The 18496-nt window shown below is 42.0% G+C and overlaps 1 protein-coding gene across 2 annotated transcripts; it reads right to left on the reverse strand.

Moving 5' to 3' along the window:
* Positions 1 to 276: 276 nt before the first annotated feature.
* Positions 277 to 18386, reverse strand: gtf2h2 (general transcription factor IIH, polypeptide 2). 2 transcript variants are annotated; one of them, XM_022206878.2, is made up of 15 exons: positions 18168 to 18386; positions 17535 to 17595; positions 16125 to 16202; positions 15432 to 15468; positions 13005 to 13091; positions 12860 to 12910; positions 11817 to 11871; positions 11374 to 11479; positions 9553 to 9643; positions 9197 to 9392; positions 3380 to 3443; positions 3196 to 3293; positions 2951 to 3053; positions 1278 to 1317; positions 277 to 629 (listed from the first exon to the last, which is right to left on the reverse strand). In XM_022206878.2, exons 2-15 carry the CDS (start codon positions 17588 to 17590, stop codon positions 519 to 521), a joined length of 1173 nt encoding a protein of 390 aa, XP_022062570.1. In that variant the 5' UTR covers positions 17591 to 17595; positions 18168 to 18386; the 3' UTR covers positions 277 to 518. The 2 variants fall into 2 exon arrangements, with proteins under 2 accessions (XP_022062570.1, XP_022062569.1); XM_022206877.2 differs by having other exon boundaries at positions 17535 to 17598.
* Positions 18387 to 18496: the final 110 nt, after the last annotated feature.

The following is an 18496-nucleotide window of genomic DNA, read 5'->3' on the forward strand; positions in this document are numbered from 1 at the left end:
CAGAAATGTGAATACTTCTAACATGCATTGTGTATATTTTGGCTATACAACAACAAAAAAAGTTAAAGCAATTTAAACAACACAATCTGTGATTTTAATGCAATTTTCATGTCACTAAAAGAACTCTACTACTAGACTGTGTGAATGCAAACTAGTTTTGACATGTGACATTGGTGTGCTATAAAAGTGCAGCAGCTCAGTACTTGTGTCTAAGCTTTGGCTCAAATGAGCAGTGTTATTAGCTAGAACGCAGCTGAATAACCTTCAAACAAAATGTATCAATCAAAAAAATGTCTGTATTTTATGTCAATCTTCACATAGAAGCCTTTCAAACACGCACATTTGGATGGGCCATAGGCAGCGTGTGTCCATGATTCCCATACTATCAGAGGTTGACAAACACTGACAGGAGAGACATGACAAGTCAATAACAGACATTCAGTCTCTGGGTAATTCCCGAACACATGACCTCCGGATCTGCTTCAGCATCTGTTGGATAACTGGAGAGGTGCTCTGCCTCAAGAAGCAGTTTGACTGTGGATACAGCTGGGGCAGCAGTGCAGCGAATCATGGATGAAGAGATCACATTCCACACAGAACACACTGCGACATAATGGACAGGTGAATATCTAGGAGCCCAAAGACAAAAACGGAAATCAAACAGATGAATAAAAGTGGATATAGTGACTGTTGGGGCGTTTGTAAGATAGTCATAAAAATGAATTCTAAAAATTAATCCAGCAGAGGCCAATATAATCTGACTTCTAGTCCAGGGCATCAAATGACAAATTCTACACATCTAGTTTGTAATGCATGCCTATCATAGCTGTAAGGTTATTAAATATTGTAGGGCATTCTGGTGACCACATACAACGGCAACAAATGTGCTTGCAATTGTAATTACGTGATTATTTCTATTCTTCAACAAGTGTTTCTAACAAACCTTGATATTTATTTTTTTTGCTATTTAAATGATCAGTGTTACCTCCCAGTCACCCTTGCTAACTGAAAGAGTGTGCGCTGGGATATACTCTATTTAGCTAAGTGGGAACCACTGGTGTCACTACACCACAAGGGATATTTTCTCAGGCTTGACAAAGCTACAGAAGATACTTTACAGTTGTTTTTAGAGGACAAATAATGCTCACTATGATGAGTAAACTGAACTGAGTTCAACTGGAGTACAATTGAAAGGTTGCACCTTTAAAAGATAAATAGCAGCCCGTGCTCTATCATGAAGGACTTCACAGATGCAGACATTCAGTGACTGTACTTACACTTTTGTCCTTCAGCTCCCCTTGACAGGCTTGGCAGAACCTAAGAGCAAACAACAGTATAAGATACACAGTGGCATGCTACAGACCTGATCAAAATCTTAAGACCAGCTGAAAAATTGCTAGAATTTACCTTTTGCACATTGGGATCTTAATGAGGTTTTAAGTAGAGCTACAATATGCAAAAAGCAAGAAGGGGGAGTGAGACAAAAAAGCACTTTGAAAAAGTCATTTATTGAAAACAAGTAAACTGATTAGCTGTTAGCTGTTTATCAGCTAATCAAAAGTGTAAGACCATCACTCAAAAAATTACTAAAAACTCTCCAAACCAGAAAAAAAATGTTGTCAGTAGGACTCAGTAATGAGTAGCTCCACCGTTCTTGTTAATCACTTCAAAAATTCGTCTGGGCATGCTTGATGCGAGTGTTTCCAGGAAGCTTTTGGGAACATTGCTCCAAGTGGTGAAGATGGCTTCATGAAGGGCTCCAACTGTCTGGAACTGATGGCCATTTTTATGGACTTTCCTTGCCATCCATCCCCAAATGTTCGCTATGGGATTTAAATCAGTGGAACATGCGGGATGGTCCAAAAGAGTGATGTTATTCTCCCTGAAGAAGTCCTTCATCAAGCGAGCATTGTGAACTGCAGCGTTGTCCTGTTGAAAAACCCAGCTGTTACCACACGGACCAGGGCCCTCAGTCAAGAGGGATGCTTGCTGCAACATCTGCACGCAACCAGCCACCGTTTGACGACCTGACCACCTGAAGCTCCAATGTTCCACAGAATGAAAAAGCACCCCAGATCATGATGGACCCCCCTCCACTGTGCCGGGGAGAAAACGTCTAAGGTGAGATCTCCTTGTCATGCCAGTAACGTTGGAAGCCATCTGGACTGTCAAGGTTAATTTTTTCTCATCAGAGAATAAAACTTTTTTTCCACCTTTCAATGTCCCATGTTTTATGTTCCCTGGCAAAGTCTAAACGGGCAGTTTTATGGCGTTGAAGGAGACGAGGCCTTTGAATTTGTTTTTTGTTTTAGAAACCCTTTTCCCGCAGATGCCCTCTGATGGTTATTGCGCTGCAGTCGGCACCAGTAAGGGCCTTAATTTGGGTCGAGGACCGCAATGTGTCTTGACGGGCAGCCAGTCGGACCCTCCAGCTCAGCGCAGGTGTAATTTTTTGGGTCTACCACTTGACTTTTTTGTTACATAATGCTCAGGATCTTTCAAAAAATTTAGAATGACCGTCTTACTGCGTCCAACCTCAGCAGCAATGGCACGCTGTGAGAGGCCTTGCTTATGCAGCTCGACGATCCGACCACGTTCAAGAAGTGAAAGCTTCTTAGCTTTAGCCATCAGGAGGGCATGACCGTGTGAATGGCTGACAGAAAATGAGAATTTTGAGCAGATTCTGGCTTTTATAGCCTGTGGTCTTAAACTTTTGATAAGCTGATAAACGGCCTATTTCAGTTTACTTGTTTTCAATAAATGACTTTTTCAAAGTGCTTTTTGTCACACTCCCCCTTCTTGCTTTTGCATATTGTAGCTCTACTTAAAACCTCATTAAGATCCAAATGTGCAAAAGGTAAATTCTAGCACTTTTCAACTGGTCTCAAGATTTTGATCAGGTCTGTGTCTGTATGTGAATATGTGAAGTGTGTGGGAGTATCAGTGGTACCCATTTCCTTGGAGCTCCTCCACCGGACTCTCTATAAAAGCATCAAGGGGGAAGAGGTGATGGAAGGATCTGGCCAGATGGGGGGCTGATACCAGAGTCAAACCTTCAAAACAACACATCAGTCAAAGTTATGGTACATCTGTGCATAGTACTTTAACCAAGCACAAAGAACTGCAGTATTCATTCGCTGCAAGATGCATTAGATTCAATTTTAATCTGCTTTACACTGACACACACAGACGTACCACAGACTTTACACTCCACGGGAAGCTCTGTGTAATTAGAGTGGCACTGCGGACAGAAGTATCCTCCCAGAGACAGACCGCTGCTGCTGTCTAGATGACTGGATGGCACACACAAAGAGTAATACATCGAATTCATTCTATTACACTGTCCTGGCCACAACTGTAAAATCAGTTTTGTACTTACGACATGCTGAATGAAGGTTTAGCATCTTGGTCCGCCAGAGAGTTAACTGTGTGCTGAGGAAAACCTGAGCAATCACAAGATTCACATTAAGTGGATTGGAGACAAATAATAATTAATATGTAATTGATATTTCAATTTTCAGTCATAATGTAATTATTTTGAAGACAAGCACAAATTACCTTTACAAATGTGTTCTAAGGAAGCAAAAAATGTACCAAAACCAATGACTGTTGGGATTTTTCAAAATTTGTACAAAAAATTGGCATGCCCTGATAGCCAAGTGGTTAGGAGACATTGCAGTGTGTCTCAGGTTTACTGACCACTTTCTTCATGTAACTAACCCTACTCTCTGATCCTGCATTTCCGGTCTATCTCTGCACTGTCAAAGACATAAATTTCCCCAAGCAGTATCTTTTTGCTCCAATTCTCCAAGTTTTGTTTTGTAATGGGCATTTCTGGCAGCAGAATGGTGTACACTGATTGCGTCAAAACAAATTGGAGTGCGTGTCCATAACAGTACAGTAACATGTCACCAAGTGCAACAATGTGGCTCACCAGTGTGTGTCTGTGATTTATCACATTTTTTGTCAAGTAGCAATATTTGACACAATAAGCAAATTTTTGGGGATTGAGAGGCAATTGTATTAGGGTGCTAGACACACCTCATTGTGTGTTTTCTGCATAATGGTCTCACTGTACAGTGCGCCTTACATATTGGGGCCAATACCAAAAAATACAAAAAGACAACCCTTTTCAATGTGTCATCAATCTCAACATTCTGGGGGTATAAAAAGCTGGTATTGTCAGTAAGTCATTCCCAGTTCATCATTCAAGCAGCCATGAACACACAACGTCTCTTCACGGCCCAGCAGCACTACCCGGCCATAGCGCACCTTCAGCTTGGTAACTGGCAGCTAGATGTTGCTCGTGAACTTGGTGTGTCTCAAAGTATTATCAGCAGACTTGCAGCAAGACACAGAACTACTGGCAGTGTTCCAGACAGACCCAGGAGTGGAGTCCCATGAGTGATAGAACGCAACGATGACCAGTACCTAAGGACCTCTATGCACTCAGACACCGTTATGCAACGGCCACACAGCTGCAGGCCTGTTTACCAGAAGTGAGGGATACTAAGGTTTCAAGACAAACCATTGGAAACCGACTCCACCACTTTGGCTTGAGTGACAGATGACCGTTGCAGGTGACCCAACCGACGCCAAGACACCACCGTGGCGGTTTGCAGTGGGCACAAGACCATGTGACCTGGACAATGCAGCAGTGGTCTACCGTCCTGTTCACTGAGTGTCAGGTCACCTTGCACAGAAATGATGGTCATCAGTGTTGCTGGAGAAAGCGAGGTGAGTGATATGCCAAGGTCAACATGGTCCCCAGGGTTAGCTTTGGTGGAGGAGTTTGGGCAGGCACCACCAGTCAGTGCACAACAGATTTGGTGATTGTAGATGACTCAGTCACTGCACGTTCTTACCTCAGAGACATCATAGAACCCATCACCATGCCCCAATTCCACCAGCACACCCCCAACTTTCTGTTCATGGATGATAATGCTCCACCACATGGTGCCAGAATTGTCACAGCTCGACTTCAGGAAGTCGGAGTGCCTCATATGTATGGACAGCAATGTCCCCTGACCTGAACCCCATAGACCATGTCTGGGACCAGCTGAAGCAGCGACTGGATGCTCTGTGTAGAAACCACCATACCCTCTAGGAGGGTGCAGTGCTTCTCAAACAGCAAGCCATGGGTGACTTCTGAGCTGAGAGCCTTGCTGCTGGAGAAAGGGAGGGCCTTAAAGTTAAGTGACAAAACACAAGAGAGGTCTGGAGAGGACTCCAGACCATATCAGAGCAGGGCAAAGGTTCAGGGGCCCAGTCTCTGTCCCCCTGAGCCTGAGGACAGAGACGAGGCCAACAAGTAAAACCTGTTTTTCAACAGATTTGACACTGGTCTCATCCCCTTCCCCTCCCTGTCCAACCTGCCTCCAGTTCCTCTTCCCTGCTCGCCCCCTCCCTCTCACCTCCTTCACCATCTCTGGGGCTCTTCTCTCCCCCCACCTCCTTCTCCTCTCTTCATACCAACAGTGGATCAGGTGAGAATGCAGCTTAGGAAGACCAGAGCAAGGAAAGCCATGGTCCTGATGGCATCAGGTCCAGACTTCTCAGGGGCTGTGACCTGACAGAGCTGGTCTGCTACATCTTTGACCTAAGCCTGAGACTACAAAGAGTTCCTGCCATGTGAAAGACTTCTTTTGTGGTCCAGGTCCCAAAGACCTCATGTCCCAAGGAGCCCAACCACTTCAGAACCGTGGCCTTAAAGGGGAACTTTGGTTTTTTTCAACCTGGGGTCTGTTTTCATTTGTCATTTCATACATGTCAGTGATGGAGAAATGAATTTTCGACATAGCTCCAGTATTTAGCCAGGCAGGCAGCTTAGCAGCTCAGCTATCGAAAAGTATGGGGCAACTTGCCCGCCCACGTCAAAGTGCGCCCTAACGTGCTTTTTTTCCCCACACTGACCGGCTCGGATAGTCTCAACGAGTGTCCCACAACATACTAGAGATGAAAAGTGAACGAAAACCTCCACATTACTTGGCGATCGCTCTTTGTTGTGGTCTGTATCCAAAGCTCAGGACGCTAGAAAGTAAATCTCGTTCCGAAATCACGTGATAGCTCGCGGCAAAACACCGGTGTTGGCGCGAGCTACCCCTGGTGAACCCTGCAGATTGCGTACCAGCCTGGGATTGGGACGGATGACGCCGTCCTCTAGCTGCTGCAGAGATCCCTGTCTTACCTGAAGGACACTAGAAACACCATGAGGATCACGTTCTTCAACTTTTCCAGTGCCTTCAATACAATACAATCCTCACTGCTGAGGGTGAAGATGGAGAGAGCGGAGGTCAGTGACCAGCTGGCTGCATGGACCATGGACTATCTCACAGTCAGACTGCAGTATGTGAGGCTACAGGACTGTACATCTGATGTGGTGGTCTGCAGCACAGGAGCCCCCCAGGGTACAGTGCTCTCACTTTTCCTCTTCACCCTCTACACATCAGATTTCTGCTACTCCACAGACAGTTGTCACCTCGAGAAGTTGACATTGAGAGAGTGAGGAGCTACAAGTACCTGGGTGTTCACTTAAATGACAAACTACCGCAATTTCCAGATCACTGAGTGCACCTGAATTTAAGCCACATCCACTAAATTTAAAAAGAAAAAAAATTGTCTATAAGCAGCAGGTGTCCACATTGTAACATGTATGTATGTATGTATATATATATATATATATATGTGTGTCAGGGTAGAGACTGCGATTTGGGGTTTCTACCAGTAGAGATTGCGATTGAAGTCTCTACCAGTAGAGATTGCGATTGGAGTCTCGACCAGTAGAAACTCCAATTCAGTTCAAGTTGCATTGCCTACTGGTGCAGCTCTGAACTAAAGTCACACTTCAGTTTGAAACCAAAAATATCAATATTTAATGGCATTTCTGGTTTGCGTCCACTTGATTCTAGTATAATTGTTCTTGGTTATTGATAAGATAAATAGCATAATAGCACTATATGCTATTTCCAATAGGCGTGGTCTCACTGTATAATTCTTGAGCAGCTCACCTAGTTCAAAGTGAGGATGTTTAGATATCATAAGTAAAAGCCATTCATGGAATAATGTCACCACAACAGTTTGAAAGGAAACATCCAACACTTGCATATAGTGCTATTCTGCTATTTAACTTATCAATAACGAAGAACAATTACACTAGAATCAAGTGGACGCAAACCAGAAATGCCATTAAATATTGATATTTTTGGTTTCAAACTGCAGTGTGACTTTAGTTCAGAGCTGCACCAGTAGGCAATGCAACTTGAACTGAATTGGAGTTTCTATTGGTAGAGACTCCAATCGCAATCTCTACTGGTAGAAACTCCAATTCTACCAAATCGCAGTCTCTACCCTGACATATATATATATATATATATATATACGTATACAGTGTCTTGTGAAAGTATTCGGCCCCCTTGAACTTTTCAACCTTTCGCCACATTTCAGGCTTCAAACATAAAGATATAAAATTGTAATTTTTTGTCAAGAATCAACAACAATTGGGACACAATCGTGAAGTGGAATGAAATTTATTGGATATTTTAAACTTTTTTAACAAATAAAAACCTGAAAAATGGTGTGTGCAATATTATTCGGCCCCTTTACTTTCAGTGCAGCAAACTCACTCCAGAAGTTCAGTGAGGATCTCTGAATGATCCAATGTTGTCCTAAATGACTGATGATGATAAATAGAATCCACCTGTGTGTAATCAAGTCTCCGTATAAATGCACCTGCTCTGTGATAGTCTCAGGGTTCTGTTTAAAGTGCAGAGAGCATCATGAAGACCAAGGAACACACCAGGCAGGTCCGAGATACTGTTGTGGAGAAGTTTAAAGCCGGATTTGGATACAAAAAGATTTCCCAAGCTTTAAACATCTCAAGGAGCACTGTGCAAGCAATCATATTGAAATGGAAGGAGTATCAGACCACTGCAAATCTACCAAGACCCGGCCGTCCCTCTAAACTTTCAGCTCGAACAAAGAGAAGACTGATCAGAGATGCAGCCAAGAGGCCCATGATCACTCTGGATGAACTGCAGAGATCTACAGCTGAGGTGGGAGAGTCTGTCCATAGGACAACAATCAGTCGTACACTGCACAAATCTGGCCTTTATGGAAGAGTGGCAAGAAGAAAGCCATTTCTCAAAGATATCCATAAAAAGTCTCGTTTAAAGGTTGCCACAAGCCACCTGGGAGACACACCAAACATGTGGAAGAAGGTGCTCTGGTCACATGAAACCAAAATCCAACTTTTTGGCTACAATGCAAAACGATATGTTTGGTGTAAAAGCAACACAGCTCATCACCCTGAACACACCATCTCCACTGTCAAACACGGTGGTGGCAGCCTCATGGTTTGGGCCTGCTTTTCTTCAGCAGGGACAGGGAAGATGGCTAAAATTGATGGGAAGATGAATGGAGCCAAATACAGGAGCATTCTGGAAGAAAACCTGTTGGAGTCTGCAAAAGACCTGAGACTGGGACGGAGATTTATCTTCCAACAGGACAATGATCCAAAACATAAAGCCAAATCTACAATGGAATGGTTGACAAATAAACATATCCAGGTGTTAGAATGGCCAAGTCAAAGTCCAGACCTGAATCCAATCGAGAATCTGTGGGCAGAGCTGAAGACTGCTGTTCACAAACGCTCTCCATCCAACCTCACTGAGCTCGAGCTGTTTTGCAAGGAAGAATGGGCAAGAATTTCAGTCTCTCGATGTGCAAAACTGATAGAGACATACCCCAAGCGACTTGCAGCTGTAATTGCAGCAAAAGTTGGCACTACAAAGTATTAATGCAAGGGGGCCGAATAATATTGCACGCCCCACTTTTCAGTTTTTTATTTGTTAAAAAAGTTTAAAATATCCAATAAATTTCGTTCCACTTCACGATTGTGTCCCACTTGTTGATTCTTGATAAAAAATTAAAATTTTATATCTTTATGTTTGAAGCCTGAAATGTGGCGAAAGGTTGAAAAGTTCAAGGGGGCCGAATACTTTCACAAGGCACTGTATATATATATATATATATATATATATATATATATATATATATATAGAGAGAGAGAGAGAGAGAGAGAGAGAGAGAGAGAGAGGGCTGCCTAGCTGGCAGTTCTGATGTGTCCTGTTTCCACTTAGTTTAGAGACAGAAGAGAAGTCTATTTAGTACCACAGATAGGAACAGCATCTGTACTGACCCATGCGAATTAAAGAGCATTCAGATGATGAGCTGGTTGGAGGAGGCTTAACATGCAGCATCAGCAGCTCTTTGAAGTGACTCTCATCCAGGATAACGTGGTATGAGCCGCCTGTTTCCCTGGTCAACACTGTACACACCCGGACCTCTGCTGAAAGGCCGATTATTGACACTCGCACATTCAGAGACTTCAGCGTCTGAAGGAGGAGGAATACAATTAGACATGACAGACTGTGCGTGCAGCATGAAAATGAGGGGCAAAACATTAAATGACACAAGCAGCTGAATTGCATATCATCTACTCAGTGGACACTGACGACTGCACCCCCTCTGGGAAAGGTTTAGATGGGACTTTACCTTGGTCATCTCGTAGATGTTGGCTGGGTCACATGTGGTGAGGCTACTAAGGATTATCAGGATCTCTCGGCTCGTATGTCCAGGCATGTGCCTTCACATGGAGACACACAGCAGCTGAGTGACATTAATTCATTAGGCAGCCAATCTTAAAAATAAAGTCTGTATAAAAGTATTCACACCCTTTGGAAGTTTTTCTAATTTAATGCCTTTCTATTATCTATTATGCGATTGTAAAGGCTATTTGAAAACACCAATATGAAAGTTAGGAAATCACATTATGATATATCTAGGTCCGTCTGTCATTTCACAGTGACAGATGATCACTTATCGGATTAAAATTGACTAACATACAGTGGTGGAAAAAATGTTTCCAGACATCCCATGCATTTGTGAAATACTGCATTAAGAATCACTCCTAGGTCTTCCAGTGCAATTTCTTTTAGTACAGAGACAGCCAAAATACTAAAAAAAAATCCTAAGAAAGCTATTAAAAAATTAAAATTGATTGGTTCCTTAAAAATACACAAGAAATTTTGAGTATTGGGTCATTTTGGTACCAGTGATCTACTAATGAAGGTCGTGCTTTATATTAAAAGACACAATTTTTGTTGCCGTGCTTCGTGTCTATATAAAGCAGCACATTTAAAAGTTATTTAGAGACAACAATGGCTAAAACAAGGAACCTAATGCAGGAAATATGCCTGAAGATACAGACTCTCAGACAGGAAGGGTACAGCTGCTGCCAGATATCCAGGAAGTGTAGATGCAGTCCTTCAGCAGTTGGATTCACTCTGCAGAAATACAGACCAACCAACAGCTTGGAAGACAAACCTAGGTCTGGGTGTCCAAGAGTTTCTTCAGCAAGAAATGGCCGCATCTTGATCCCCATGTGCAGGGAAAACCACTGAAAAACATCACAGGAGTTTCAGCAGTAGCAGTCAAACCAAACTGGTGTCCAGTGTTCCAAGTGGCCGACTTTTACATCACGGCTTAAGGTCCAGCAAGGCTGTCAAGAAGCCTATGATCAATGAGAAAGAGAGGTTAGCCCGGCGTCGTTGGGCCCAAGCACACAAGACCTGGATAGCCAGGAATTGGAAGAAGATTCTGTGATCAGATGAGTTTTAGTTTCCAGCTCTATCTTCCTCCTGCTAATGTGAGGATATGCAGAAGGCCAGGCAAAGTGTTATCTCCAGTCGACCTACTGTCAAGCATGGTGGAGGCAGTATCATGGTTTGGGGACGCATGAGTGCTGCTGGTGTTGGTCATCTCACTGTCTGTGATGGCACAGTTCAATGTGTCACATATTATGCCATTCTCCAAACCCACATGCTCCCTTCTGTACGTGCATTGTTCTGTCAAGGTTAAAAAGGGATCATTCAGCAAGATAATGCCCCTTGCCACATATGCAGGGCGAGCAGAACATGGCTGCAGGAGCACGGTATCCAGGTCTTAGAGTGGCCAGCTCAATCCTCGAACATGAGCCCCATTGAAAATCCGTGGTGGATTAGGTCTGTTTCAAGGGGGGGGGGGGGGTATTTGGATACCAAAGTTAATATCCGGATACCACCGTAGCGAACGAATATTCTGATATTTCGGTCCAGCCCTACTAAACACTTATTTTCCATTTTTTGTTTTAAACAGAGTTCTATGAAATATTGTAGAAATCCATCTTCACTTTGACAGAAAAATGTTTTTTGTAAATTCTTGGCAAACAAGTCAAATGATACTTACCATGATTCCATGTTGAAAAGCAGTAAAAGACACAATTTCCAGGGGGGGGGTGAATACTTTTATAGGCACTGTAGACACTGCTGAACTTACTTGAGGGTTTGTATGGCCAGATTCAGAGAGTTGTACAGAGACGGCTCTCCTACACACACTGTGTCCACTGCTTTCTTCAGCATAGCAATGTGCTTCTTTGGATTTCCTGGTGGTGGAACAAAACCACACATCACTTTTCATTGAACATGCATACCATCACAGACTGGTAGCTGTAGGTACAGCTACACAACCGATGAGAAGTGAAATACTTGAACAGAAGACACAGTGTGATGCTCATTGCTCTTTACAAAGGAGACATGTAGCATATGTATGCCATCATCAGCAGTGCATTGGTGTCTCATTTTTACTGTTACTACTGATTTTAAAGATCATAACATTATTGTGACTAAAAGATGCAATTTGACAATATATATGGAAAAAGTATGTGTTGAAAGTCAAATGTAAAGTAATCCATTGAGAGGTAAAATTAGCATTAGCCTCACCTGCCAGGTCAGTCAGCTTCTCAGCCCTTTTGTTCTTTGTGGTGATAATGCCCACCTGAAAATATGGAATTCATGAAGTAGTCACAAACAGCATTAGAAGCCTGCTTAACATCCAGTATGCAGCAATGCCTTTACAACAACTTTACAACCGTCTGTTATTATGTGTCACTTAACATGGTTGATTACATGAGATAAGAGTGATTACTAGATTGACTAAATAATCCAATTAAAAATACTGACAAATTACATCTGATATCATCACTTATGTGACTGACTATACAAAAGTAACATTATTGATTCAATTCACTCTCTACTGACATAATAGAGTGTACCACCCACTTTTTTCTCCTCTCATATTCACACTGCAGCTTTAATGCTGACAAAGTGAGAAGCATGGCTACAAATACGAGTGCTCTTGCCAACCATTAACAGATTATCCACAAAGTAGATTCACCAAGAAAAAAATTACATTATTTCGTGAACAGTCAACAGTTACTACGAGCTCACGCAAACTACAAAGCGTAAGTTAATGGTCATGCCTTTTTGCAATACCAGTAACTTGTTAATTGGAGTCATTTGTTGGTAATAAAACTGTTTATTAATTAGTACTAATAGTGTTTTTTTTTCTTTGTTGAACTACTCCTTCAACCACTTACCTACAAGAAAGAATAAATACTACTGAAAAAAACATCCTAGTATCTTTGCGTTCTTATCCATTCATAACAGCAGTTACATACCTCCAACCATCTTATAGTACAAGCTATCAATCCTTTTCTATATTAAATAATAATAAACAAACTTTATCTTCCATGTTCCATTATCTGCTATTCCACTACTTTTCCTTATGCTTTAGCCTTTTTTCTGTGGTACTATTTCAGTATTGGCATGGTCAAGACTAGTTAGAAACCCTACAATACCAGACCTACACTCACTTTTGCACTGAATAGGATTTTTTCTCCAAATAACTCAAATTAACCATGGAATTTAAGAGTCAAGTTTTATTATAACTTGGTGCAAACTATGCCCAGGACTCATAAACATACCTGGCTGATGGGATTTTGGTCAAAATACCCATCAATAAATGCTTCCATCAACTGAAGAAGAAAGAAGAAAGGAGATGGTGCTTTACAGACAGTTATATCATATGTTTGCTGGCGTAGACTGTGATAGGTATAATACTGAATATACCTTTAGAGTTGAGGTGAGGCGGTTTGGTTTCAGATCCTGGTCTTCCATACTGCGTGAGCAGTCAATCACCACAAAAAGGTGACGCATCTAGAACACAGCACATCTTTTGATATCTTGACATTTTTGGAAAAACATGATTTTTTTTTCCTGAATACAAAATACATTAATTTCTACAATGCACTTGATGTTATGCTAGGGTTAAGTGCAGTATTCCATCGCCAACATCTTTTACATGAAGTCTTCACCAACTTTGGGTTTATACAGATAATTAAAGCAAAAGGTTCTGTAGGAGGTACACATGTTGATGATTAATTGTTAATTATTTGCCGTTCATAAAATTAAAACCGCTAAATTAATCACTAAGGCCAGTGGTATACTTTTTGTGTCCACTAATATCAGATGGTCTGCATCACATAAATCATGCCATCTCCCCATGTCCAAAAGAGTATAACAACAACTACTATGTGCTTATGTGTTGTTCATGTACATGTCCAAAAGGGAGTATAGTCAAGGCTATATTACTTTTCAAGTCCACTGGAGTATGCTTGGAAGGCTTTATTCAACACATGCTTAGTATGCCATATCTACTGTTGAGCATGCGCTTTACTGCTAGCCTAGCCGCGCTAGACCCATGTTCTGAAGACGCAAGGGTCGAGGCACGCTCGACAGGAGGGAGGCGGGCTAAAAGGTTGTCTATCAAATCACTCTGCAGCAATTGGGTAGGTATACAACCAATCAGTGCAACAAATAGGCCCCTAGAGCGCCGGAAATCAGAGGATGCGGGAGTTCGGTGAAGCCTTATTTATTCAGTCAATGGGTGAAGCTCAAGTATATTACAGACATGTTAACAGAAAGATTATTCAGAGTCGGTGCTAATGGAGCTCAACGACTGTTGTTATTTTTGTTGTCGACCCTGGCAGAGAATTAAATTCGTTGCCATGGGTTGTCTAGCGTGGCTAGGCTAGTTGTTTCCGGTTGTTTCTGTCAGAATCGTCGCGCCTCTGTCGTCACTTAGTTATGCCCGCCTTCTGACTCTACACTTCATGGTGATTCGTCCGGCCAGTTTTAGGAGCATCCAACCTCGAGCCTTATGGAGGGTAACTAGACCCACCCTGGCAGAGAATTAAATTCGTTGCCGTGGGCTGTCTAGCGTGGCTAGGCTACTTTACTGCCTCATGATGGTCACAATGCAGACACAAATTATGTGCTGCATGTGGACGAGAGAAATTTCTGTAACGTGGACCCACAAGTCGTAAAAATACTGGCTCAAAAACAAATGGAGTTGCAGGTGTGTTTGCTGTCTGCCTGAAAGGATCCATGAAATGAGCACCCCCCTCTGCTGTCTAACTGATAACTGTGGTAGTTCTGTTGATGAACTCTCCAGCATTAGGTTTGAAAAAAGGTGTCTGATAATTGTTCAGTTCAGCTAACTACCTAGGGCTCATGCAAACACTAAACTAAGACTGGCTAATGCCAGTATTCTGCTTAACACATGCACAAGTATGTGGGGGTCTGTCAAGGTGTACTTAATGAGAATGATGCCCACACAGACTCCTCTGCATGCAGCTGAAAATTTGTGTCAGTGTTCCAACTACGCTACAAGGCCAGTAGTGAGCATGACTGACAGCTGTGTGTATGTACGGAATTTATGGATACAGCCTACTACCCAGGCATGGAACAGAGTTCTACCAGAAGACTGCAAACAGATTAGAAAGTAGTATAATAGTAACAACAACACACCTTTCGTGTCTGAATTTATCCAAGCATGCAAATGCAAGGATATAAGATCAAGGTTTAATACAGGCAGGAAGCAGAGTGTTTCCCACAATATCAGAACTTGTGATGGCGTGTATCAGCATCACCCTGATTTTAGTGTACATGCATATTAGAGGTTCAGAAGATACTGATGCATTTCCAGGGCCAATAAAGTTCCAGTGACTATATTTGTGGACATCTGTTACAGCTGACTAATGTCAACTACAGTGAATATTCACTCCATATAGCGGATAAGGCAAGATGATTTTTTAAAAAAATATGATGTAATACAACTGTAAAAATATTACTAATGTCACAAGTTATATACTGTGGAAGAGCAGCCCGTTTTCTGTGGTTAATATTTTTTGTGGGGACAATCACTGAATAGCAATTTTAAATGAGTCATTCTGTTTTACAATTGAATTTATAATTTGTAACACCTACAACTGTACATTTAATTGTATAATCGATTAATGTAAGTGCGCCAATTTCACAGACAACAGTAAGAGTCAGTGGTTAGAAAACAACTTCATCAACATATGGAAAATATCCACTGTATTTCATTCATTTAAACAATTCATTTGTTGTTTATGGTTAACAAGGCCAACTATTGGTGAAAGAAAACTGTTCAAAATTTGCTTCTCCAGTAGGAGGGGTGCAGAAGCCACTCACCATTCCAAGCCTTACTTGTCCATGGCTTTCTATCACCCTATGAGGTTAGCAAAGTGAAGTATGTGAGAAAAAAAAATAACATTTTAATATACAGTCATGGAAAATTATTAGACCACCCTTGTTTTCTTCAATTTCTTGTTTATTTTAATGTCTCGGTACCACTAAAGGTATATTACTAGAAGAATGCAATGAACACGACATAAAGTGCAACTGATTACAAAATACTTTATGTCCTATTTGAAATGCTTAAGCCTAATTGTATTCCCAGGGTATATAAGATGTCATAAGCAGCACTGCCTAGAGTGGTTTCCTGCTTACATTCAAGCAGCAGCACAACTCAGAAGTTGTCAGTTCTCACATAATGCCTAAAACAAAAGAATTATGTGAAGCCACAAAGGCAGCCAACTTGGCACTGCTGCTTGTCCAAACAAATGCACTTTTAGTTGTACCAGGCACTAAAATAAACAAGAAATCGAAGAAAACAAAGGTGGTCTAATGTTTTTTTCCATGACTGTAGATACAATATAAATTATATTGAAATTACTTACTTCTAACTCAGACACCAGACAATCTTTCCCAATTACATCATTACAGGAAAGTGTAAAAATACATTAAATTGTAGCACTATGTTTTTTAGTAATGTTAAGAATATCAGGTAATGTTCCATTCATTCATTTTAACATGCACACACACCTTTTCCTTTTGGACTGATAGAGGATCTCTTCCACTGTGGCTTTGAGTGAACCAGATTCGTCTTCTTTAAGCACCTCCCTGGAATACGATACATGTAGTTCACAAGGTTGCATCAAATGACAACATATACACTATACTGCCAAAAGTATTGTCTCACCCATCCAAATAATCAGAATCAGGTGTTCCAATCACTTCCATGACCACAGGTGTATAAAATCAAGCACCTAGGCATGAAGACTGCTTTTAAAAACATTAGTGAAAGAATGGGTCGCTCTCAGGAGCTCAGTGAATTCCAGCGTGGAACTGTGATAGGATGCCACCTGTGCAACAAATCCAGTCGTGACATTTCCTCGCTCCTAAATATTCCTCAGTCAACTGTCATCTGTATTATAAGAAAGTGGAAGTGTGTGGGAACGACAGCAACTCAGCCACCAAGTGGTCGGTCATGTAAACTGACGGAGCGGGGTCAGAGGATGCTGAGGCGCATAGTGCGAAGAGGTGACCAACTTTCTGCAGAGTCAATCGCTACAAACCTTCAAACTTCATGTGGCCTTCAGATTAGCTCAAGAACAGTGCTTCAGCAGAGAGCTTTATGGAATGGGTTTCCATGGCCGAGCAGCTGCATCCTAGCCATACATCATTAAGTGCAATGCAAAGCGTGGGATGCAGTGGTGTAAACCACGCCGACACTGGACTCTAGAGCAGTGGAGACGCCTTCTCTGGAGTGACCAATCACGCTTCTCTATCTGGCAATCTGATGGACCAGTCTGGGTTTGGCGGTTGCCAGGAGAACCATACTTGTTGGACTGCATTGCGCCAAGTGTAAAGTTTGGTGGAGGGGGGATTATGGTGTGGGCTTGTTTTTCAGGAGCTGGGCTTGGCCCCTTAGTTCCAGTGAAAGGAACTCTGAATGCTTCAGCATACCAAGACATTTTGGACAATTCCATGCTCCAAACTTTGTGGGAACAGTTTGGAGCTGGCCTCTTCCTCTTCCAACATGACTGTGCACCAGTGCACAAAGCAAGGTCCATAAAGACATGGATGACAGAGTCTGGTGTGGATGAACTTGACTGGCCTGCACAGAGTCCTGACCTCAACCCAACAGAACACCTTTGGGATGAATTAGAGCAGAGACTGAGAGCCAGGCCTTCTGATCCAACATCAGTGTGTGACCTCACAAATGCGCTTCTGAAAGGGTGGTCAAAAATTCTCATAAACACACTCCTAAACCTTGTGGACAGCCTTCCCAGAAGAGTTGAAGCTGCAAAGGGTGGACCGACGTCATAGTGAACTCCATGGATTAGGAATGGGATGTCACTTACGTTCATATGCGAGTCAAGGCATGTGAGCGAATACTTTTGGAAATATAGTGCACCTCAAGTTTAGACTCTGCGTAGCATACAGTCTTACCATGTCCTCTCATAGCCTCCTTCCCACCGCTTAGCTCTCTCCGGTTCTTCATCCATTGTTTCTGCTGGGCAGAAATTCAACACTGTCAGCCAAAGAACCGGGAAACAAAACCGCACATTTGTACTGAAGGCACTAGGAAATGCTAATTATTTGTATACCGAATGCAGTATTACAAATGCACTGACGATTCCAAAAATGATTATGATCTCGAAAGTCGGCAGCTAAGCAAATTCACAAATTATTCAGTTGCAAGTACACTCAATGGACACTGATATTATCTCTGGACAAAACATAAAATGTGTTTGGAGATTCCCACGTTGTTATGAACGTCTCAACGTAATTATTTGCTAACCACAAGGTAATTAAACGAATAATGGACATGCCATTTAATTGTGCCACAAACTGTATATACGAAAAATAGAAAGCATGTATTCAACATAGTGAGGATGTCAGTTTCAAGCATCGTGGAGTTTCGCATGCTTTATCAAAACAAAAAACACACGGTATTCTAAAATAGCGGTACAAATATTAAGTAATGGCAGTTATTTAAACCACGCGACTTGCTGACAAAGTAAATAAACACCGCAATGTGCAACTCTCTATGTCAAATGAGCTTGAACACTTATCTCTTACAGTGATTTCTCTACCACAAGAGTCGTCTCCTTTCAACTAGCTTGCCAGCTAGCTAGCTAACGGTTCTGATGAGGCGCTTCAGTGACGGCGGTCCAAATGTTTAAACGTATCAAGCACTTTCTGCTTCACTATTGTGTCACACAGCTTTTCTATCCAACTAAGCTCGCAACAAACACAACAGCACCACTGTGAATTCAACTGGTGCAACAAGAAATTTCTTCCGGAAGGAAACGTGCACTCCAAAGAAAATACCCGACTCGGTATCAGCCTATTGAATTACATCGACTACAATTAACGACAGCATAGTTACCATCGCAGTTTCATTTATC

This window comes from Acanthochromis polyacanthus, chromosome 7 (assembly GCF_021347895.1).
Source record: "Acanthochromis polyacanthus isolate Apoly-LR-REF ecotype Palm Island chromosome 7, KAUST_Apoly_ChrSc, whole genome shotgun sequence".
Classification (NCBI taxonomy): Eukaryota; Metazoa; Chordata; class Actinopteri; family Pomacentridae; genus Acanthochromis; species Acanthochromis polyacanthus.